Consider the following 25,388-nt stretch of genomic DNA (forward strand, 5'->3'; position numbering starts at 1 on the left):
ATTTTAAAAAATCTTTTTTTTCCCAATTTTATTTTGCTTAACATTGACAGACATCATTGAACCATCAGCAAATACAAACGAAACAAAAGCGTATTTTTGGCAATGCAAAGAACAGACAAATACTGTAATCAATGTGTTCAAGGATTTGATTCTGTCAAGCCTTGTCCTTTCAAAAGATAAATGACCTCTCTTCTCTCTGGCTCTGATTGCAGTTAAGGTAAATACACCATGATACTTATTCAACTGCTCCATACATTGTTTCCAGTCTGAATGTATAATGCAATTTCACAGAGGTCTGCTAATGTCAGTTCATCACAGTTCACTTCACTCATTCACTTAGCAAAATAATCAGATGCAATTATTGTTACCCATACATTACCCTACGTTTACTCATATCACCCCGAAATTGTCCTGTGCAATGCTTTCGTCATTCAAGTCAGTGGCTTTCACTTTGTGATATGTGTTTGCTCTAAGAGAACACACGTCTATGCCCAGCTGGATTGTGTTAAATTGAGCTGGATGATCTGATACCCTAGAAAAGGAGTGTTTGTCTGTAAGTTATGGTAAAATGGGGGTTGTGAGTTATGACATTGGGTCTCCATGTTGCTGCTGGTTGTAGGGGTTGAGCTGTTTGGACTTGAGAGTGAGAATGCTCAAAGGACATAGCGACGGGCTGCTGATGATCCCAGCCGATCAATGAGAAGTCAGTTTGACATCTTGCCACCTGTCCAGAAAGTGCCTTTTCCATACCCACTTATTGTTCTGCGTTTGTCTTTTTAACGCAGCTCAAATAAATAACGTTCCATTCCACTTCACTTCAATCTCCATCCAACAAAATGAAACAAACACGATACAATCATTAAGGTTTGATATCATATTTTGGAGCAATTCGTGCTTGGATCAAATTGGGCCATTTCCAGACAAAGTGAACTCAAGCCTTTGATCGATGTCCAAACAACTCTCTACAGACAAATGTTCCTTCAGTCTTGTTTATTTGCTGGTCAAATAGTCCCATGATAACCCCAAGTTCCGATCTTACATTTTGTGGAATTTCCGCATTCCATTCCATGGTGCAAGTGAAAAAGAGCACTTTCCTTTGACTTTTACCTCTTTCTGCTTTGCACCGGCAAACCCCATCTAGGTGATTTAAGGAAGGAATTATATTGCTCATTCCCCATGTTGATACTCCAATGGCAACTAATCAAGCGCTTTCACTTGCAGCGTCACTGCAAATGTCATTGAAGAATGTTAAGCAATTGAATGACAGTAGCCATCCAAATTTTCCCCTCCCTTAGTATGTCCCTCTAGAATCTAGATGTCTGTCTCCTTCAGGCCGTAGCACTCTGTGAGGTCATAGATCTGATAGCAGCTCTGCTCTGTGACATCGTTGTAAATCCCCATGGAAACCGTGTCAATCTCTGTCCTCGCAAGGGAGGGGGCCGTGACGCCTCCCTTCCCGCCCGGACCTCCCTTAATCTTATTGGACAGATTGTTCATCTTCTCCTTGAGCTGGAACGATGACTTCTGTAGTGGCGGGAACAGGCTCCACCCTTTAAAACTCAGTGAACGTCCTTGAGTACCCTTGTAGTAGTGCGAGCTACCGCACGACTCATGGTTGATGGCGTACCCCGGCCGGTAGTCTGTCAAACTGGCATTGCCAATACCCATAGTACCCATTTCCCTGTCACCTATGCCCTGCTGGTGATGGCCCTTGATGGCCGTGCGCCAGCGCTGGTCGTAGAAGCGCCGCAGGACTCGGCGGCGGCGGTGGCACTGGCAGCGGAGGAGACGGGTGAAGGCGCGCTGGAACTCTTTGCTAGAGCACGGGTAGATGACAGGGTTAATGCAGCTGTTGAAGTAGCCCAGCCAGAAGATGACCTTAAAGACCATGTCAGATGGCTTCAGTGCCGGGAAGAAGGAGCCTGGGAGGAAACAGAGGAGAGAGGTGTTAGGATCTGTGATAATCTTTAAGATAACTTATGTTTTAAAGACATTTAAAATCCATTCAAGTGTTCTGAAAGAGAGGACTGTGGTAGTAAAATCACAAAATAGAGGATTCCTCACAACACTGAATCCTAAACTCACAGCTTGTGAGTAGGCTGTCTCATCGGTGATCAGACTTTACTTGATCTTGATTACAAAGGACATGAAGACAAATGCATTTCTAGCTATTTTAATCATATGTACCATATTAAGGGCTGTTGAGGCCATAGCTATTTTAATCATATGTACCATATTAAGGGCTGTTGAGGCCATACTATATTGTTTTTTCACAAAATGTTTGCTTTTCCTTTTTCTTTTCTTTCTGGCAATGTACTCGTGAGGAGTTTGGAATGAACTTGTATTAACTTAGAACAGAGAGAAACTAGAAGGAAGCCAAGACCACTGCTAAACAGTTTTTTGTTTAGAATTATCCCTCGCAAACCTTTGGAGTCTCTCTTCCTCTCAAATATATTTTTCTGTGCCACTGAATAAAGTTAGCAGCAAGATGTTCCACGGCTGCCTCGCACACACTTTTTTAAAAACATTTTTATTGTGCGCAAGCTTGCTTTTGGAGTCATTGCATTATTTACCAGTATCTAGATATTGTTTTGTGTTTCAGCTTTAATGTTGTTCTTCAAAATAATTGATAAGGATTTTGTTTTCATCTCTCTTCATTTTTAAACTTTGACATTTTGTGTGTAAGACAAGAATTGGCTTCAAATGAGATACATCTAGCTGTTTTTTCTATGCATCGTCAAGAGCGAACGGCAGCTTCTTCGGGTAAGGTTAAGGCGGGAGGTGTGTGTTTCTTTGTAAACAACAGCTGGTGCGCGATCTCTGGAAGTCTCTAGGTTTTGCTCACTTGAGTTAGAATACCTCTTGATAAGCTGCAGACCATACTATTTAGCTAGAGAGTTTTCATCTATATTTTTCATAGCTGTGTATTTACCACCACAAACCGATACTGGCACTAAGACTGCACTCAACGAGATGTACAGTATAGTGCCATAAACAGCTATATAGGGCCAGTGATTTTAATGCAGGAAATCTGAAAAACTGTCTTACCAAATGTTTTCCAGCATATCACCTGTGCAACTAGAGGGGAAAAACTCTAGATTACCTTTATTCCACAAACAGAAATCTATACAAAGCTCCCCCTCGTCCTGCATTTGGCAGATCTGACCATAACTCTATCCTCCTGATTCCTGCTTACAAACAGGAAGTACTAGTGACACGCTCAGTATGGAAGTGGTACAATGAAGCGGATACTAAGGTAGAAGACTGTTTCGCTAGCACAGACTGGAATATGTTCCTGGATTCATCTGATAACATTGAGGAGTTTACCACATAAGTTACTGGCTTCATTAATAAGTGCATCGACGACGTCGTCCCCCATAGTGACCGTATGTACATATCCCAAGCAGAAGCCATGGATTACAGGGAACATTCACACTGAGCTGAAGGCTAGAGCTGCCACTTTAAAGGAATGGGACACTAATCTGTATGCTTATAAGAAATCCCACTACAACCTCCGGCAAGCCATCAAAAAGTCATAACGTCAATATAGAACTAAGATCGAATCCTACTATGCCGGCTCTAATGCTTGTCAGATGTGGCAGGGCTTGCAAACTATCAAGGATCACAAAGGGAAACCCAGCCGCGAGTTGCTCAGTGACGCAAGCCTACCAGACGAGCTAAATTCCTTCTATGCTCGCATCGAGACAAGCAACAGTGAACCATACCTAAGAGCACCAGCTGTTCCGGACAACTGTGTGATCTCGCTCTCCGTAGCCGATGTGAGTAAGACCTTTAAACAGGTTAACATTCGTCTGGAAAGGGCAGTGTGGAGTGCAATTGATATTGCGTCATCTGTGGATCTGTTGGGCCGGTATGTGAATTGGAGTGGGTCTATGGTTTCCGAGTGGTGTTGATGTGACGCATGACCAGCCTTTCAAAGCACTTCATGGCTACAGACATGAAGTCTGTTTAGTTTAGATGGGAGCTGACGTGGCACACACGCACACTATCCTTGTGGGGACCAAAAAACTGATTCCTATTCAAAATCCAATTTTCCTTAATCCCTAACCCTAAATCTCTAGCCCTTAACCTAGCCTTAATTGGACATTTCTACATTTTTAACTTCATCATCTCCAGCACCACCCCAACATCAACCTATGTGAAAATGGCGCTTTTCTATGTTTTGTACCAAAAAAAACTTTGCAATGACATCCTCAACCAATTAGTAGGCAATTAATTAGTAGGTAATGCCTACTCATAAGTGGTTAAAATCACGTAAGGCACACCAATGTTGCTGGAAAGACTTGTCTTCCTATTAACTTTTTTACTACAAACATAGAAACACCCCATTTTAACATATGTTGATGTTGGGGTGGTGCTGGAGATGATGAATATTAAGTTTAACATTAAAAAAACGAATCCTTTGAAACTAACCTTAACCCCAAACCCCTAACCTTAACTCCTAACCCTAAACCTAACCCCTAACCATAATTCTAACCCTAACCAGGGATGAAAGTAGAATTGATATGTTCCCGGAATGGGACCTCCTATATGTGAACACACTTGCACGTTTTGTTTATGCTCCTAATCATAGAATTACATATAGAATCCCTATTAATTCAATAAGATATCTGTGTATTCAAAATGTATTACCTTTTATTGTGGCATAAACTCACCAGTCATGTTTTCATCTGATTGTCAAACAATCACTTTCAAAGGGATCCTTTACTAAGCTACCTTTGTACGTTCATCCACTCGCAACATATTTCCAGCCTCCAAACAGTGGTCAATGGAAAGAGACATCCTTTTCACAAAACAACCAAAAAGTGTAATGACATTTGACAGTTGTCATTAGGCCAGAATTTACATGTCCACTGCTGTCCGTGCACGCCTCGGTGTCGGCCACTCGTCTCTGCCTTGGCAAAATGTCAGTGTTCTCGTCGAACCACAACGCATTTTGGAGCGTAGGCTATAGCACCCATTTCCAAGTACAAACCAAATCAAATCATGTACTGAATACAACAGGTGTAGGTAGACCTTAGAGCAAAATGCTTACTTACAAGCCCTTAACCAACAACGTTTGTGTTAAAAATAATTTTTATATAGATAAGTGAAAAATAGAAAAATAAAAATAAAAGTAACAAATAATTAAACAGCAGCAGTAAAATAACAAGCGAGGCTATATACAGGGGTACCGGTACAGAGTCAATGTGCGGGGGCATCGGTTAGTCGAGGTAATTGAGGTAATATGTACATGTAGGTAGAGTTAAAGTCCGGACCTCTGGCCGTCTCTATGGGGGTACCACAGTGTTCAATTCTCGGGCCCACTCTTTTCTCTGTATATATCAACGATGTTGCTCTTGCTGCTGGTGATTCCCTGATCCACCTCTACGCAGACGACACAATTCTGTATACATCTGGCCCTTCTTTGGACACTGTGTTAACTAACCTCCAAACAAGCTTCAATGCCATACAACACTCCTTCAGTGGCCTTAAACGCTAGTAAAATCAAATGCATGCATTTCAAACGTTCGCTGCCTGCACCCGCCCGCCCGACTAGCATCACTACTCTGGACGTTTCTGACCTAGAATACGTGGACAACTACAAATACCTGGCTAGACTGTAAACTCTCCTTCCAGACTCATATCAAACAACTCCAATCCAAAATCAAATCTAGAATCGGCTTTCTATTTCGCAACAAAGCCTCCTTCATTCACGCCGCCAAACTTACCCTAGTAAAACTGACTATCCTACCGATCTTCGACTTCGGCGATGTCATCTACAATATAGCTTCCAATACTCTACTCAGCAAATTGGATGTAGTCTATCACAGTGCCATCCGTTTTGTTACCAAAGCGCCTTTTACCACCCACCACTGCGACCTGTATGCTCTAGTCGGCTGGCCCTCGCTACATATTCGTCGCCAGACCCACTGGCTCCAGGTCATCTATAAGTCTATGCTAGGAAAAGCTCTGCCTTATCTCAGCTTACTGGTCACGATAACAACATCCACCCGTAGCACACGACCCAGCAGGTACATCTCACTGGTCATCCCCAAAGCCAACACCTACTTTGGCCACCTTTCCTTCCAGTTCTCTGCTGCCAGTGACTGGAACGAATTGCAAAAATCGCTGAAGCTGGAGACTTACATTTCCCTCACTAACTTTACACATCAGCTATCTGAGAAGCTAACCGATCGCTGCAGCTGTACATAGTCCATCTGTAAATAGCCCACCTGTCACGTCCTGACCAGCAGAGGGAGTAATGTATTAGTTTTGGTCAGGACGTGGCAGAAGGTTTGTGTTGTATGTGTTTTCTAGGTATTCTATTTCTTTGTTAGTCTGTGTGGCTCCCTATCAGGAACAGCTGTATTTCGTTGTTCCTGATTGGGAGTCATATATTAGGAGTGTGTTTTTCACCTGGGGTTTGTAGGTTGTTGTTTTTGCATTGCGTTGTGTATAGCCTGCAAAACTGTTCCTGTCGGTCTTTGTTTCTTGTTTTTTCTTGGTGTTCACATTTAAATAAAATATGATGAGCACGCAACCCGCTGCGTATTGGTCCACTTTCTCCGACAGCGATTTCTCTATATCTTCAGACGAAGAGGAGCGTTACAGAACAACCCACCATAAAGAGACCAAGCAGCAGAGGAAGGAGAAAAGGGACTTTGAGTTGGACAATCGAGAGAAATGGACGTGGGAGGAGATTCTGGATGGGGCAGGACCTTGGCACCAGGCTGGGGAATACTGTCGCCCAAGGGAAGAGATAGAGGAGGCCAAGGCAGAGAGGCGTCGATATGAGGCCATGTACGCGCTGAGGGAGAAGCACGAGAGGCACCCCCAATAAAAAAAAATTGTGGGGCACACGGGTAGTTTGGCTGGGTCAAGGATGAGCCCTAAGCCAGCTACCCATGCTTATAGGAAGAAACGTATGGAGTGGAGGGCGCCGAACTTTGAAGAAGTGCGCACGATCTCGCCCATACGCTCGCACAGTCCGGTGTGAGCTATTCCAGCCCATCGCAGATGCCATGCTAGAGTGGGCATCCAGCATGGTAGGAGGATGCCTGCGCAGCGCGTCTGGTCGCCGGTACGCCTCCTAGGACTAGGCTACCCTACGCCCGTTCGACGAATGGTAACCATGAAGCCCCTGCACAGCCCAGTTCGCCCTGTACTAGCACCCAGTTCGTACAGGGCTGCTAGTTCCAGCCAGCCAGGACGGGTTGTGCAGGAGGTGCGATCAAGACCACCTGTGCGCCTCCAGGGCCCAGTTTTTCCAGTTCCCGCCTTTTGTGCTGACCCGTAAGTGCGAACCTCTAGTCTGGCACGTCCAGTACCAGCACCACGCATGAAGCTTCCAGTGAGTCAGCCTAGTCCAACTCAGCCTGTTCCCGCTCCTCGCACTAGCCCTGAGGTGCGTGTCCCCAGGCTGGTACCTCCACTACCAGCCCCACGCATCAGGCTTCCAGTGCGTCAGACCAGGCCCGAGTATCCGGCAACAGTGCCTCGTCCAGAGTGTCCGGCAACAGTGCCTCGTCCAGAGTGTCCAGCAACAGTGCCTCGTCCAGAGTGTCCGGCAACAGTGCCTCGTCCAGAGTGTCCGGCAACAGTGCCTCGTCCAGAGTGTCCGGCAACAGTGCCTCGTCCAGAGTATCCGGCAACAGTGCCTCGTCCAAAGTGTACGGAACCAGGTGAGACGGCCCACTGTCCGGAACCAGGGGAGACGGCCCACTGTCCGGAACTAGGGGAGATGGCCTGCGACCCGGAACCGGGTGAGTCTGCCTGCGACCTGGAACCGGGTGAGTCTGCCTGTGACCCGGAACTGGGTGAGTCTGCCTGTGACCCGGAACAGAATGAGGGTGAAATTAACTGTGAACTGTGTGAGTCTGTCTACAGCTTGGAACCGAATGAGTCTGCCTACGACCTGGAACTGAGTGAGTCTGCCTACGGCCCGGAGCTAAGAGACTCTGTCTATAGTCTGGAGGATAGTAGGCCAGAACCTGAGCCACCTCCAGTATAGGTGGGTTGGGGAGGGGGGGTGTTGCACAGGTGCCGTCGTTGACGGCAGCCACCCCCCCTTCCCTCCCTTTAGTTTAAGGGGAATTTTTGTTTTCTTTTGAGGTGCATCCGGGGTCTGCAGCTTTAGGGGGGGTACTGTCACGTCCTGACCAGCAGAGGGAGTATTGTATTAGTTTTGGTCAGGACGTGGCAGAAGGTTTGTGTTGTATGTGTTTTCTAGGTATTCTATTTCTTTGTTAGTCTGTGTGGCTCCCGATCAGGAACAGCTCTATTTCGTTGTTCCTGATTGGGAGTCATATATTAGGAGTGTGTTTTTCACCTGGGGTTTGTGGGTTGTTGTTTTTGCATTGCGTTGTGTATAGCCTGCAAAACTCTTCCTGTCGGTCTTTGTTTCTTGTTTTTTCTTGGTGTTCACATTTAAATAAAATATGATGAGCACGCAACCCGCTGCGTATTGGTCCACTTTCTCCGACAGCGATTTCTCTATATCTTCAGACGAAGAGGAGCGTTACACCACCCAATCTACCTACCTCATCCCCATATTGTTTTTATTTACTTTTCTGCTCTTTTGCACACTTGTATCTCTACTTGCTCATCATCATCTGCTCATCTATCACTCCAGTGTTAATCTGCTAAATTGTAATTACTTTGCTACTATGGCCTATTTATTGCCTTACCGCCTCATGCCATTTGCACACACTGTATATAGACTTTCTTTCTTTCCTATTGTGTTATTGACTGTACGCTTGTTTATTCCATGTGTAACTCTGTGTTGTTGTTTCTGTCGCACTGCTTTGCTTTATCTTGGCCAGGTCGCAGTTGTAAATGAGAATGTGTTCTCAACTAGCCTACCTAGTTAAATAAAAAATAAAAATAATAATAATAATAATAATAATAAAAACTGACTATGCATAGATTATAAACAGAGAGTAGCAGCTGCGTAAAAGAGGGGTCTGGGTAGCCATTTGACTAGATGTTCAGGAGTCTTGGCTTGGGGGTAGAAGCTGTTAAGAAGCCTTTTGGACCTAGACTTGGCGCTCAGGTACTGCTTGCCGTGCGGTAGCAGAAAGAACAGTCTATGACTAGGGTGGCTGGAGTCTTTGACAATTTTCAGGGCCTTCCTCTGACACCGCCTGATATAGAGGACCTGGATGGCAGGAAGCTTGGCCCCAGTGATGTACTGGGCCGTACGCACTACCCTCTGTAGTGCCTTGCAGTCGGAGGCCGAGCAGTTGCCATACCAGGCAGTGATGCAACTAGTCAGGATGATCTCGATGGTGCAGCTGTAGAACCTTTTGAGGATCTGAGGACCCATGCCAAATATTTTCAGTCTCCTGAGGGGGAATAGGTTTTGTCGTGCCCTCTTCACAACTATCTTGGTGTGTTTGGACCATGATAGTTTGTTGGTGATGTGGACACCAAGGAACTTGAAGCTCTCAAACTGTTCTACTACAGCCCCGTCAATGAGAATGGGGGCGTGCTCGGTCCTCCTTTTCCTGTAGTCCTCAATCATCTCCTTTGTCTTGATCACGTTGTGGGAGAGGTTGTTGTCCTGGCACCACACGACCAGGTCTCTGACCTCCTTCCTGTAGGCTGTCTCCTCGTTGTCGGTGTATTGGTGCAATAGCCAATTGGTGTAAAATCCTACAGTTTTCTTGACATTTTGATTTAATTATTGTGATTGGCTCATGTTTTACTGCTACAACGTACCCACACTATTTATTTACCGGACCGTACCACCTTACTTTTACCCCTAACCCTAACCCTAATTGTAACCCTAACCCTAAACCTAACCCTTAAGCGTAAAATAGCCTTTTTCCTTGTGGGGACAGGTGAAATGTCCCCACTTGTCCAAATGTTCCTTGTTTTATTATGTTTGTGAGGAAAACACACACACACACACACACACACACACACACACACACACACACACACACACACACACACACACACACACACACACACACACACACACACACACTACTTGCAAGTGTTAGTGTTGCACCGGCTTCACAGGCACTATACCAGTAGCAAAGATGTAAATAGCAAAAGAGAGGGACACTTGGAAGTAGAGAGGAAGGGAGGCAGCGTAGTGACGGAGGGGAGGAGAGGTTATCATCAGCCATCATCACCCACTGGAGTGGCTTTAACAACCTGACATAGGTTCACAACAGGCCTCCTCTACTGGCCAGTATGGCGGTAATTTGGGTGGTAGTCAGGTCTCTGAGATGAAAGCGTATTCCTTTGGACTAGATTGGTGTGTGTGTGCATACGTGTGTGTGTGCAATGGGTAATTGGTGTGTCTGCGTGTGCTTGTGGGTAATGGGTAATTGGTGTGTCTGTGTGTGCTTGTGTGTAATGGGTAATTGGTGTGCTAGTGTTGCTCTGAGGAACCCACCACCACCAAGCCGGATTCTTGGGGCATTACCGTACATAACTATCCCTTTAAAGAACCAGACAACCCCTTGTGACCCCCTGTGTGGGATCTGACTGATGACACCATTATAGACTACTGTACTGTTGTTGGATGTATGTGGCCCATTAGGCTACTACTGTACTGTTGTTAGAGAGGCCCCACAGGGGCCCCACAGGAAGACTCGGTACCATTAGGTGGGTGATGTAGACAGAGTGAAACTAACTGGTGGTTCATTGTTTGAGGCTTGCTTTGTTATCTCTCGTTATTAGTGTTGTGTACTTTGTGTAGAAGGCTGATGATGAAACAAAGATACAACTATCAGTGTGTTGTATACAGTACATGCTCTTTTCTGCCAGTTTTGGGGAACTACAATACAATAGTTTGCTGTTTGCTGTGATTGAGCTTGCCTATTGCAATGTAACCAATGAAGTAGTGCCTAAAGTGTGCCCATCCGGCAATCCAGGCTGACTCAAGGGAACGTTCACAGTATTTGAAAAGATTTCAAACCCAGGTCTGTTGTGTATACAGTACACACAGACTAATTATTCACACTCACATGCACACACTTCTAACTTTGCCACAGGGGGTATGTGTCATATAAACAACTCTATACCCTCCTTCCCCTAGTCTGCCCTCATCTGTCCAGTTTGAGATTGGCTTTCATCTGGTGCGGAGCTAGGAATCGTGTTTCAAGAATGAGTCATGCCAATTTACTTCTGCCAGAAGGAGAGATTTATGTCCCTTTGGTCCTGTTCTTCCCAGAGGCTTCACTGCTGACTGGTTCAACACAACACAGCATTAAAATGAACTATCAGACACAAGGCATCACGGAAAAAGTAGTTGTGTATTGATTCTAATTGGCAAAATGACATCAACTTTGAGCGATGAATTCTGATTGTAGTCACGAGTCATATGCTACTGAGGAAGTGCCTGAATTGATTTGGCTTGTTGCCTTGACACATCGCCGCTGTTGCCATGACCACATCAGCAGCCGGAGATGAATAACTACTTTATAGTACTTAAGCTGCTTTTAGGAGATTACGGAGTCTCTTTTATGTGGAGCTTCTCTATCGAGAAGATGTTTTGTTTTAGTATTTTGTGAGGATATGGTTTTGGAAAGTTCAGTCGTGACAGTTTAACAGAGTTGCCAGAGTCCCAGCCTTACAGTGCTTTCAGAAAGTAGTCATACTCCTTGACTTATTGCACATTTTGTTGTCTTACAATCTGAATTCAAAATGGATTAAATATGATAATTATTTCGCCCATCTACACACAATACCCCATAATAACAAAGTGAAAACAGGTTTTTGAAATGTTAGAAAATGTATTGAAAATGAAATACAGACCAGCTGCACACCTGGATTGTGCAATATTTGTAAATTCTTTCTAGGTGAGTCCAAACTTTTGACTGGTACTGTACCTCAACTGGTATGCCATCCAGCCCTGGAGTTTTCCCGGACTTGAAGGCTTTAATTGCATCTAGAAGTTCCTCCTCTGTAATTAGGCGTCCAATGAGTCTTTCTGTATAGCTGTTAATTTTACACTATTATTTTTTTTAAAATCCTTTCAAGTAACTTCCGTTAGTGGATTTGGAGGAGACTGAAATTAAAACAAATGCTTAAAGTATGTTGCTTCCTCTTTCAAAATATAGTTGGTGAATCATGGATGACTCTGTCATTTGTAAATTATTTTTACAATTCTTAAAGCTATGTCAAGTTGGTTGTTGATCATGCTAGACAGCCATTTTCAAGCCTTGACATAGATTTTCAAGCCGCATTAAGTCAAAACTGTAATTAGGCCACTCGGGAACATTCACTGTCTTCTTGGTAAGCATGGTTATGGTCCTGCTGAAAGGTGAATTAGAATTTACTTTAGTGCCTTATTGCAAACAGGATGCATGTTTTGGAATAATTGTATTCTGTACAGGCTTCCTTCTTTTCAATCTGTCATTTAGGTTAGTATTGTGGAGTAACTACAATGTTGTTGATCTATCCACCATCCAAAGTGTAATTAATAACTTCACCATGATCAAAAAGGGATATTCAATGTCTGGTTGTTTTATTTTTACCCATCTATCAATAGGTGCCTTGCTTTGCTAGGCATTGGATAACATCCTTGGTCTTTGTGGTTGAATCTGTGTTTGAAATTCACTGCTCAACTGATAGACCTTACATATCATTGTATGTGTGGGGTACAGAGATGAGGTAGTCATTCAAAAATTATGTTAAACTGTTATTGCACACAGAGTGAGTCCATCCAACTTATGTGACTTCTTATGCAAATGTTTACTCCTGAACTTGTTTAAGCTTGCCATAACAAAGGGGTTGAATAATTATTGACTCAAGACATTTCTAAAAACATAATTCCACTTGGACATTATGGGGTATTGTGTGTAGGCCAGTGACCAACACATCTCAACTGAATCCATTTTAAATTCAGCCTGTAACACAACAAAATGCAGAAAAAGCCAAGGGGTGTGAATACTTTCTGAAGGCACTATATACATCAATTTAAGCTATAAATTGAATGCTTTGAAAAATGCAGGTTTGTAAACTTTTGAGTGCATGACGAGCTGGTGACGTCTCAGCTGTAATATTCCCAATTCCAGGAGAAACTCTGTAATACTTAGAACCAGCAGATATAATACATTGTGACACAGTTATAATGGCTGATACATGCTTACAAAAAGTTCTAAAGTATTATAACGGCAGGTTTTAAGTTAAGTGTTACCGGGAAACTATTCAGTATGTCAGCCATTTATAATAAGCAAATGACCTACCTGTCAATCAACTGCGGTGTAGTGTTGGGGGAGAGGATTACTTAATTGAAGACGACACTCAAAGGTCACTATTCTTATGAATCAATGCTTTGTAATTGAAACCTTGAGTGGAGAGGGCTACAAAGGACCATGCAACAGTGTAATGAGTGCTGCACAAGCTTTGACAGATGCCACTCACTTGGAGTGAGTCACGTACAGGTCTGGCTGATGGATCTGGCTGGGCCATATGATACTTAGATACTTTGAATACTAACTTGCGGTTTTTACTTACACTTTCTGTAAGCCTTTATAGGGTATCCGTTTTCAAGAGAGTTTATTTTAATTTATTTTATGTATTTATTTTTTGAACCTTTATTTAACTAGGCAAATCAATTAAGAACAAATTCTTATTTTCAATGAAGGCCTAGGAACAGTGGGTTAACTGCCTTGTTCAGGGGCAGAACGACTGATTTTTACCTTGTCAGTTCGGGGATTTGATCTTGCAACTTTTTGGTTACTAATCCAATGCTCTAACCACTAGGCTACCTGCTGCCCCATTCAAGAGAGTATTACAGGTATAGTTCAACCAAATAAAAAAATGACAGTTTTTCTTATTCCTGTAAGTAGTCTATGAACAAGGTAACACCGCACTCCATGTCCATAGACCGGGGTAGGGAAACCAATGTGTAATTTTGTCATTTGGATAAAGTATCCCTTTAAATCTGTTTTATGGCGTGTTGAAGGTGAGTAGTAAAATGCTTGGTCCAGACTAGTTATGTTGGATGTCCTTTAGAGATGTGGCTGAGAAAAGCACAAGATGACATAGTAGGACACACTCTGATTCAACCTTCTGTTTTTACTGGTTTGGTTTATGGGAATAGTGGTCCATTATGAATCAGAGTGAATAGATGAGTGCCACGGAGAAAGGAGTTGGACAGATATTCTCTAAGTGTAACACCCATTTGGCTGTACAAAAAAAGTATGGAAGAATAATTATTATTGCGTCTGATAGGCCTACAGCAGGTGGAATATTGGACCAACATTGGGGAAAAGGCAAACCCATGGAAAATTAGACCAACATTGATCACTATATATATATATATATATATATATATATATAGCCAAGGGGGAAGGCTATGCTTACAGATGCTAAATTTGACAAGCCCTCACAATTTGTCTTCTTTCAAATAGATGATGAGAGAAACAAATGGCAAAGCCCCTCTCGTTATTGGCCAAAGTATTCTCAGAACCTATCAAGAATGTGAAATGAAAAAAAAAATCCTCAAAGATAACATCGTGCAGGCCTGTTTTTCCTGAGCTAATTATTTCCTTTGGCAAGGCAGAGCTCCCCTTTCCCCCTCCCACCTCTCCCCCGCCACGGATATGGGGATATTCATAATGGTATCACGCGAAAAAAGCGCAACAACATATTAGTCATGTGGTATGTCCAAAATGGCACCCTATTCCCTATATAGCGTACTACTTTTGACCCATATGGCTCTGGTCAAAGTAATGAACTATGTAGGAGATGGTGCAACCTTTATTTATCTAGGCAAGTCAGTTAAGAACAAATTCTTATTTACAATGACGGCATACCCCAACCAAACCCTAACGACGCAGGGCCAATTGTGCGTTGCCCTATGGGACTCCCAATCACCGGTTGTGATACAGCCTGGAATCAAACCAGGGTCTGTTGCCCCTAGCACTGAGATGCAGTGCCTTAGACTGCTGTGCCACTCGGGAGCCCATTTTGGGACAAATCCATACAGTAGTCTCGTTTTGCTTCGAGTCAAAGGCCTCCTTCCTTACAACATCAGTGTCTTCAATAACATTTTGATACTGGTGCCGAGGCCATCACCAGATGCCTTTGTAACAATCAGAAGCGATACGTAACTACAGTTTCAGGTTACGTACAACGTGTCTGTTCTGTTTGTAAAAGTACGGAGTTCGGATATCTACAGTACCAGCCAACAGTTTGGACACCTACTCATTCAAGGGTTTTTCTTTATTTTACTATTTTCTACATTGTAGAATAATCGTGAAGACCTCAACCCAATTGAGATGGTTTGGGATGAGTTGGACCGCAGAGTGAAGGAAACACAGCCAACAAGTGCTCAGAATATGTGGGAACTCCTTCAAGACTGTTGGAAAAGCATTCCAGGTGAAGCTGGTTGAGAGAATGCCAAGAGTGTGCAAAGCTTTCATCATATATTTTGATTTGTTTAACACTTTTTTGGTTTCTACATGATTCCATATGTGTTATTTCATAGTTTTGATGTCTTCACTATTATTCTACAATGTAGAAAATAGTAAAAATAAAGAGAAACCCTTGAATGAGTAGGTGTGTCCAAACTTTTGACTGGTACTGTATATGGTTAGAGTTGCATTACTAATGTCTGTAATGCCTCAGAGCGTGCTATGCCTTCCTGTGTATCCTTTATCAAGGTCTCTGTCACATTACTATACACATTGCCTACTGCATATAATATATGACTAGTTTATCTCCTTAAGGCAGAGACATTACGGCCTCAAAATGTAGTTTTTGTTTTGTTCCTCAGCTTTAACAGCACAAAGTTTATATTTTTCTCAGTTTTTTCGGATTAGACCTATGGACAGCACTGACATTTTGTTTATTGGAAAAAGTGAAACGTTGGGCTGACTGTATTACATTATTTTCTCTTGCTGTCAGTCTGTCGCAGTTCCGCCACCACATTAACACGGACATTCCTACAGCGATAAGGCTCGTAGAAGAAGTGTTAAACATTATCTCTTTTGAACTGCTCTGCATTCATAGAATTGGAGAGTCGCTCTACATTTGAGTGGTGAGGTGATGACGTTGGAAAGATTTTGGTAACTATTTAAGGCCGTGTGTGTGTGTGTGTGTTTGTATGTGTGTACGTGTGTGTTTGTGTACGGGTGCGTTTACGTTTACGTTTGTGTGTTCGGACAAATGCTAAAAGCTTGTGTTCCAACACAAATAGATGTGTCATGGGGACTGGAGCCACAGAAATTGAGTCACGAGCATCATCAGAGCCACATTTCTTTAGCCTAAGATAATGACAATGCCTTCAGTGGTTGCTTATTGTGGATTTATTGTTGCGCCCTGAATGTAGTGTCTTGGTAGTTGACTTCCTCGCTCTGTGCATTATCATGAGGTTACCAAGCCATGTTTCTCACTTCGTTCTACCAAGCCATTGCATGCAAAGGCTAACTCAGAGACATGAAGCGGAAAGGCAGAGAAGATTTGAGAGGGGGGAGAACAAAAGAACGAGAGGGGTATTGTACGTGTGGAATGGTGCCATCTTTACCTCCTCCCTTCCCCCTCCTCCTTTTTCTTCCCCTCATCCTGGCTGTTGGGCGTGTGTTGTTGAGACTATGGGAGGAATTCAATTACAGCTGTCATAAGGGCAGTGGACCGTTGGGTTCCTGGGGTCAGCGGCCTGAATACTGCAATTAGAATTACCCATCTCATAATAGACTCTTTCGTGTCGATGAAATTTAAATATCCTCGTTTAATATTTCACTTTCTTAATAGTGCACTTGGAATATGTAAACGTAAGCACAGTGAAAGAGATATATAACTTAAAAGTAATTGAATTGAGGTTGGGGAGCTGGGGACTGAGGGACTGTAGGTTGGAGGGCTGGAGGACTGAGAGGCTGGGAGGTTGGAAGGCTTGGGCTGGGGGGCCTCAGCTAGCCTGGCACAAGTAGCAGAGCGTGCTGGTTGGGGCCGAGCCAGGAGACGCTATCAGCCAACCAACAGCCAAGTATGCACAATAACATTCCGGGGGATTGTAGGAAATGAAATCTAAGGAACTCAACTTGATTAGTAGGCATAGTATGTTATGTGTAGGCTTATACAAAACAACGAGGCTGTGTTGGCTTGCAACAATGTTACAAACAGTGGTCCAATGAGATGGAAATCCCCAATGGTTTTAAACACACTTTCCTTTAACGTAACACCTGTGGTGCGAATAGGATTTCCCATTATAGAAAGCACTATCGCAAAGTTAGTTGTTGTTTACTCTCAGAGGTAGAGTACAACTTCTAAAAGATGCCTCCCTCTCTAAACTCTATGGTGCCTGACTAAACTCCCGCATTGTTCCAAAAGCAATGTTTGCCAGAATACCTCTTTTAGAATTACCCATCTCTAAAATCTTTTGTCTATCTTGGGGGGCACAGTCCATTTGTTCTGTTGTAAGAGTACATAACTGCAGCCAACAATTTGAGCACTGGGTGGAACTAATGAAGTGGTGCTGGCCATCTTTTGAATGATTTTCCTGATACATACTGTAAATAATGCAATAGAAAGAACGAGGTATAGAGCGCGTGTGTGTGTACCAGGGGAGGCTCCTCAGAAGAGGATGGGGAGGACTGTACTCCTCAGTTGTAACAATTGTTGTGTGTGGAGGACCAAGACGCAACAGGGATGTGTATACTCATCTTCTTTAATATTGAAGAAGGTGAAACAAAATGAAACACGTATACAGTTACGAAAACGACACTACCAGTTCTGTCAGGTGAAGAACACAAAACAGAATACAACTACCCACAATCCACAATACAAACACACCCCTAATTATAGGACCTTCAATCAGAGGCAACGATAGACAGCTGCCTCCAACTGAAGGCCTCAACACCAATTAACTAAACATAGAAATACAAATGACTAGACAGAACATAGAAATAAACTAACATAGAACAATAACCAAAATCCTGGACTAATAAATCAAATACCCCTCTCTACATGGACACATACACACAACCACCCTGAACCACAAAACAAATACCCCCTGTCACATCCTGACCAAACTAAACACTAACAAATAACACCTTACAGGTCAGAACGTGACAGTACCCCCCCCAAAGGTGCAAACCCCGGATGCACCTAACAAAAAGAAAATACAAAAATAACCCCCCCCCCCCCCCCCCCAAAAGGAGGGAAGGGAGGGCGGCCACCGTCACCGACGATGCTTCTGCAACGCTCCCCCCTTCCCGCATACTAGTCCCTACGGAGGTGGCTCTGGAGCGGGACGTATCCCTTGCTCCACCACTTGCTCACCCCTCTTCTTTGCAGACTCTGGGGCGAGGTCCCTCTGTCGACCTCGGACTTGGGATCCTCGCTACGGGCGACTCTGGCTGCATCGGACTGGAGGGCGACTCTCTCGGGCGTAGGTGCCGGACAGTCGGGCTGAGGCACTGTCGTTGGGCACCCTGGGTTAGGCGCTGTCGCTGGGCACTCTGTGCGAGACGCTGTCGCTGTGCCATCTGGGCGAGACGTGTGCACTGAAGGCCTGGTACGTGGGACTGGCGTAGGGGACGCCGGACTAGGCCCATGTACCTCAAGGCTAGTGCTAGGGGCAAGAGTAGGACGAGTTGGGGTGGTGTGCCGCACTGGGAGCCTGGTGCATGGTGCTGGCTTCGGGGGAGTCAGACTAGGGACACACCTGTAGGCTTGTGCGGGGAGCAGGGATAGGTCGAGCTGTACTAGGCTGCCGATCGGGAAGCCTGGTGCGCGGTGCTGGCTTCGGAGGAGCCAGACTGGAGACACGCACCTGTGGGCTTCTACAAGGAGCAGGAGTAGGATACACCGGGCCTTGGGTAAGTACTGGAAGTCTCGAGCTCACCTCCTGCACAACCCATCCTGGCTGGATGGCAGTAGTAGCCCTGTACGTTTGCGGTGCTGGTACAGGGCGGACTGGGCTATGCAGGGGCCTGATGGTCGCCGTGCGTAGAGGAGGTGTCCTGTAGCCTGGACTTTGGAGGCGTACCGGTGGCCAGACGTATTGGGCTGGCATCCTCCTTCCAGGCTGGATGCCCACTCTAGCACGGCCTTTGCTTGGGGCTGAGATCACACGCACCGGACTGTGCGTGCGCATGGGCGAGATCTTGCATACCTCTTCGTACTTCGGCGCTCTCCACTCCATGTGCTCCCCATAATAAGCACGAGGTGTTGGCTTCAGGGGCATCCTTTGCCCAGCCACCCACCCCGTGTGCCCCCCCATTTGTTTTTATTGGGGCTGCCTCTCAGGCTTCCTTGCTAGCCTCGTCCCAACGTACTTCTCCCGGTCCTCACCGTTCCTTCGCCACGGACCTTCTCCCGCCAGGATTTCCTCCCATGACCACGATTCCCTGTAGTCATCCTGCTTCCTTGGCTGCTCCCTCTTCTGTTGCTTGGTCTGGTTGTGGTGGGTAGTTCTGTAACGATTGTCGTGTGTGGAGGACCAAGACGCAACAGGGAAGTGTATACTCATCTTCTTTTTTAATATTGAAGAAGGTGAAACAAAATGAAACACGTATACAATTACGAAAATGACACTAACAGTTCTGTCAGGTGAAGAACACAAAACAGAATACAACTACCCACAATCCACAATACAAACACACCCCTAATTATAGGACCTTCAATCAGAGGCAACGATAGACAGCTGCCTCCAACTGAAGGCCCCAACACCAATTAACTAAACATAGAAATACAAATGACTAGACAGAACATAGAAATAAACTAACATAGAACAATAACCAAAACCCTGGACTAATAAATCAAATACCCCTCTCTACATGGACATATACACACAACCACCCTGAACCACATAAAACAAATACCCCCTGCCACGTCCTGACCAAACTAAACACTAACAAATAACACCTTACAGGTCAGAACGTGACATCAGTGAATTTCATAAAAATGTAAATGTTAAAACATTTTAAAAGTTATCCTTTTTAGATTAAACTAGACTAAATATATTCACGTCATCAAATAATTGATTAAAATACACTGTTTTGCAATGAAGGTCTACAGTAGCCTCAACAGCACTCTGTAGGGTATCACCATGGTGTAGCCGGAGAACAGCTAGCTTCTGTTCTCTTCTGGGTACATTGACTTCAATACAAAATCTAGGAGGCTCATGGTTCTCACCCCCTTCCATAGACTTACAGAGTAATTATGACAACTTCAAGAGGACATCCTCCAACCTATCAGAGATCTTGCAGCATGAACTGACATGTTGTCCACCAAATCAAAGGATCAGATAATGAATCTAGTACTGAAAGCATAAGCTACAGTTAGCTAGCACTGCAGTGCATAGAATGTGGTGAGTAGTTGACTCAAAGAGAGAGAAAGACAATAGTTGAACAGTTTTGAACAAATACATTTCTTCCAACACAAAGGAAAAGCAAGAGAGAGATAGAGAGATGTCATCTTTTTCACTTTCAATTTCAATTACTTAGCTAGCAAACCCAGTCGTTCCTTCTAAATGTTCCATTGCCATACTGGCTGGCAACGTTCTTATCCCTTGTTTGCTAGCTAGCCAACTATGACTAACTTTCAGTCACTTCAAAAAGTGTAGTCAGAACAACAGCAACAGTAGCTGCATTTGCATTTGTTTAAGCTGTTTTCTAGAGACATTTATTTGGATGCATCCATAAAAATGAGCTTATGAGGTGCGATTTCGCCTGGCATAGAAAATGTGCTCACTTGTTAGGACACTGTTGTTCCGAGGAGCTAGCCAACAACACAGATAAAACAATCACTTCCAACTGAAGCTGGAAGGACTGTAAACTAGCTGCACTTCATTTCATTTTACCTTTTTTCAATTGACATTTCTTTGTATACAGTGCATTCGAAAAGTATTCAGACCCTTGACTTTTTCCACATTTTGTTACGTTACAGCCTTATATATAAAAAAATATTAAATAAAAAAATGTCCTCACCAATCAACACACAATACCCCATAATGACAAAGCGAAAACATGTTTTTAGATTTTTTTGCTAATTTATAATAAAATAAAAACTGAAATACCTTATTTACATAAGTATTCAGACCCTTTGTTATGAGACTCGAAATTGAGCTCCGGTGCATCCTGTTTCAATTGATCATCCTTGAGATGTTTCTTCAACTTGATTGGAGTCCACCTGTGTGAAATTCAACTGATTGGACATGATTTGGAAAGACACACACCTGTCTATAGAAGGTCCCACAGTTGACAGTGCATGTCTGAGCAAAAACCAAGCCATGAGGTCGAAGGAATTGTCCATAAAATTCAGAGACAGGATTGTGTGGCACAGATCTGGGGAAGGGTACCAAAACATTTCTGCAGCATTGAAGGTCCCCAAGAACACAATGGTCTCCATCTTTCTTAAATGGAAAACGTTTGGATCCACCAAGACTCTTCCTAGAGCTGGCCGCCCAACCAAACTGAGCAATCGGGGGAGAAGGGCCTTGTTCACGGAGGTGACCAAGAACCTGATGGCCACTCTGACAGAGCTCCAGAGTTCTTCTGTGGAGATGGGAGAACTTTCCAGAAAGACAACCATCTCTGCAGCACTTCACCAATCAGGCCTTCATGGTAGAGTGGCCAGATGGAAGCCACTACGCACATGACAGGCCGCTTGGAGTTTGCCAAAAGGAACCTAAAGACTCTCAGGCCATGAGAAACAAGATTCTCTGGTTTGAAAAAACCAAGATTGAACTTTTTGGCCTGAATGCCAAGCGTCACATCTGGAGGAAACCTGGCACATCCTTACGGTGAAGCATGGTGGTGGTAGCATCATGCTGTGGGTATGTTATTCAGTGGCAGGGACTGGGAGACTAGTCAGGATCGAGGGAAAGATGAACGGAGGAAAGTACCAAGAGATCCTTGATGAAAACCTGCTCCAGAGCGCTCAGGACCTCAGACTAGGGTGAAGGTTCACTTTCCAACAGGACAATGACCCTAAGCACACAGCCAAGACAACACAGGAGTTGCTTCAGGACAAGTCACTAAATTTCCTTGAGTGCCACAGTCCAGACTTGAACTCGATCAAACATCTCTGGAGAGACTTGAAAATAGCTGTGTAGCAACTCTCTCCATCCAACCTGACAGATTTTGAGAGGATCTGCTTAGAAGAATAGGAGAAACTCCCCAAATACAGGTTTGGCAAGCTTGTAACGTCCTACCCAAGAAGACTTGAGGCTGTAATTGCTGCCAAAGGTGCTTGAACAAAGTGCTGAGTAAAGGGTCTGAATACTATTGTGTGTAGATTGATGGGGGGGGGGGGGGGGGGGGGTGACAATTTAATCAATTTCAGAATAAGGCTGTATCATAACAAAATGTAGAGAAAGTGGGTTCTGAATACTTTGCAAATGCACTGTATATCCATAAAAATTATGCCAGCTGATTCATGATTTCGACTGGCTGGGAAACGCTGCCTGCCTGTCTGTCTCGTTCCGACTCCCGACACGTTCATTACTATGGGTCAGCTGGAGATAGAATTTGAATATTGAAACAATGTTGTAAATGTCATAGAGACAGACAGCAAGGTTTATACACATTTCCGCCATTGAAAACTAAATGTTAGTCTAAAAGAAATGTGAGAAAATGTCTGGATGTTTTTTACAGTGGAGATCAAGTTTATACATTTCTTGGCTAATCTGATGAAACAGTGGATTGCACAGTCAGACGGAACAGAATAAATAGGTATTTTAATGTCATAGACTTAGCCAGTGTGTTGTGGATCGAAGTCCACAAGCGAAGTGAAAAGGTAAGAGGAGAACGCATAGATGCGAGAAGGACTACAACGTGGCTGCTATGAAAGTGAACTGTGTTTACGTGTGATCAGGGGTGTATTCATTTAGCCAAATTCTGTTGAAAAACGTTTCTTAAATGGAAGTAATCAGAATGAAACGGGGATAAACTTTCCTGAATTTGTGCAATAGAAACTCTCTGTTTGCAACTGTTCGACTAATGATTACACCCTAGATCAGCTAGATACAGGCAAGAGTGTGCAAGGCAGTATTGAATATGTCACTGTCTGTCCATATGACACTTTCTGTCACCTCAAAATGGTCCCTCGACCTGTGTGCACCTACGTTGTAAACTTTCATTCATAGGCTAGGTTGTAGCAACCTCATGATGGGTATAGGGAAAACGTCAGTATCAGTATTAACCTATCGCTCTTACATTGAACTGGGTGAATGGAATATGAATGACAGCCATCCAATGGTAAGAGGCCATGCTCATGAAAAGAAAGGTGTGTCCTCCCTCATCTTAAATGGCACTGACCGCCATTGTGTGTGTCTTTCTTATTTGACATCACAGTGAGCAGAGACGTCAGTTCAACATCTAGTTTTAATTTGAGTTGTCAACTAACGTGAATTCAACGTGAAATCAACCAAAAAATGTCACCATGTCATTGGACTTCGGTTAAAATCTGGGTGAAAAATATATGAAATGCCCTTTACATTGATCCAATCAGTTTTCCATGTTGATTCAATGTCATCACATCATTTTTGAGGGTTGAAATTATGTGGAAACAACATTGATTCAACCAGATTTGCCCAGTAGGATGTTATCATAAATGGCTCCGCTATGCCCCAGTCTTTCTCATTGATGCTCCATATAAAACCTATTACTTGACATAATTAGGGTGGCATTTGATTACCTCCTGTCATGCCTCTCGTCTCTACATCTGACCCCATTTCACCGTTAAAGCACCTTTCAACTCATTAGCATTTTATTGACTGTCTGCTGCTCTGTGAGCAAGTCACCTGTTCGTTTCTCAAATCACCATCAGCCAAAGGTTCTAGCACTTACTCTTACACATTGTGTTCAATGCTGTTTGATGATCTGCATAGTACATTGTGCTGTGTATCTATGTGTTGTGTTTGAACACCTTCTACTCCCTTTCAACTCCTTTTTTTCTATTGACCTGTTGTTGCAGAGAAATTCACTGTAAAACAAACACCCACAACTCTAGTTATTTCAACTAATTATTATTAAGTAACCGGTTACACAGTTTTTTTTATGTTTACTCAACTTTTCTGTCCAAGTGCTGCACTCCGCTCCGCGTCGTGCTGCACTCCGCTCCGCAGGTAATATTACATCTCATTACATTACAACGGTTTGATTTGTTTGATCTGAGCAATTTTTTAGCTAGCTACTTAGCTGTCTTTGTATCAAAGATAATTGTGTAGTTTAGAGTAATTATCGAGGTTAGCTAGCCAGCTATTTTCGTCCGCCGCGCCGCGCCACCGTTCTCCTACTTAGTCAACAACTGCTAGCTAGCTAGCCAACTTCTACCGACGAGCAGCACTGTAGAAACTAATACATTACAACGGAACGATTTGATTAGTGTAGTGTTAGCTAGCTACATAGTTGTCTTTGCTGTCTTTGTATCTAAGATAATTGTGTAGTTTAGAGTAATTATCGAGGTTAGCTAGCCAGCTATTTTTGTCCGCTGCGCCGCGCCACCGTTCTCCTACTTAGTCAACACTGCTAGCTAGCTAGCCAACTTCTACCGACTAGCAGCACTGTAGAAACGAATACATTACAACGGAATGATTTGATTACTGTAGTGTTAGCTAGCTACATAGTTGTCTTTGTATCATGATAATGGTGTAGTACTGAAACTATCGAGGTTACCTAGCCAGCTACACTTTCAAACAAAGTCAACAACGCAGCCACTGCTAGCTAGCCTACTTCACCAGCCAGCAGTACTGTATCATTTTAATCATTTTAGTCAATAAGATTTTTGCAACGTAAGCTTAACTCTTACATCTAGAAGTTCCGCTAGCGGAACACCTGCTCCAATATCCAATGATGGGCGTGGCGCGAAATACAAATTCCTCAAAAATCCGAAAACTTCAATTTTTCAAACATATGACTATTTTACACCATTTTAAAGACAAGACTCTCCTTTATCTAACCACACTGTCCGATTTCAAAAAGGATTTACAGCGAAAGCAAAACATTAGATTATGTCAGCAGAGTACCCAGCCAGAAATAATCAGACACCCATTTTTCAAGCTAGCATATAACGTCACAAAAAAGAAAACCACAGCTAAATGCAGCACTAACCTTTGATGATCTTCATCAGACGACACTCCTAGGACATTATGTTATACAATACATGCATGCTTTCTTCAATCAAGTTCATATTTATATAAAAAACAGCTTTTTACATTAGCATGTGACGTTCAGAACTAGCATACCCACCGAAACTTCCGGTGAATTTACTAAATTACTCACAATAAACGTTCACAAAAAACATAACAATTATTTTAAGAATTATAGATACAGAACTCCTTTATGCAATCGCTATGTCCGATTTTAAAATAGCTTTTCGGTGAAAGCACATTTAGCATTATTCTGAGTAGATAGCTCACCATCACGGGCTAGCTATTTTGACACCCACCAAGTTTAGCCCTCACCAAACTCAGA

General features: G+C 43.5%; 1 protein-coding gene across 1 annotated transcript in view; it reads right to left on the bottom strand.

Annotated features, from left to right (window-relative positions):
• Nucleotides 1-1,172: 1,172 nt before the first annotated feature.
• LOC106609980 (alpha-1A adrenergic receptor) overlaps nucleotides 1,173-25,388 on the bottom strand; it is a 30,539-nt gene continuing 6,323 nt past the window's right edge. The window contains exon 2 of the mRNA XM_014209065.3: nucleotides 1,173-1,922. Coding sequence (XP_014064540.1) covers nucleotides 1,312-1,922 — 611 coding nt within the window. The 3' untranslated portion in view covers nucleotides 1,173-1,311. The remainder of the gene's footprint in view (nucleotides 1,923-25,388) is intronic.

The sequence above is a fragment of the Salmo salar genome, chromosome 08 (assembly GCF_965601325.2).
Source record: "Salmo salar chromosome 08, fSalSal1, whole genome shotgun sequence".
NCBI lineage: Eukaryota > Metazoa > Chordata > Actinopteri > Salmoniformes > Salmonidae > Salmo > Salmo salar.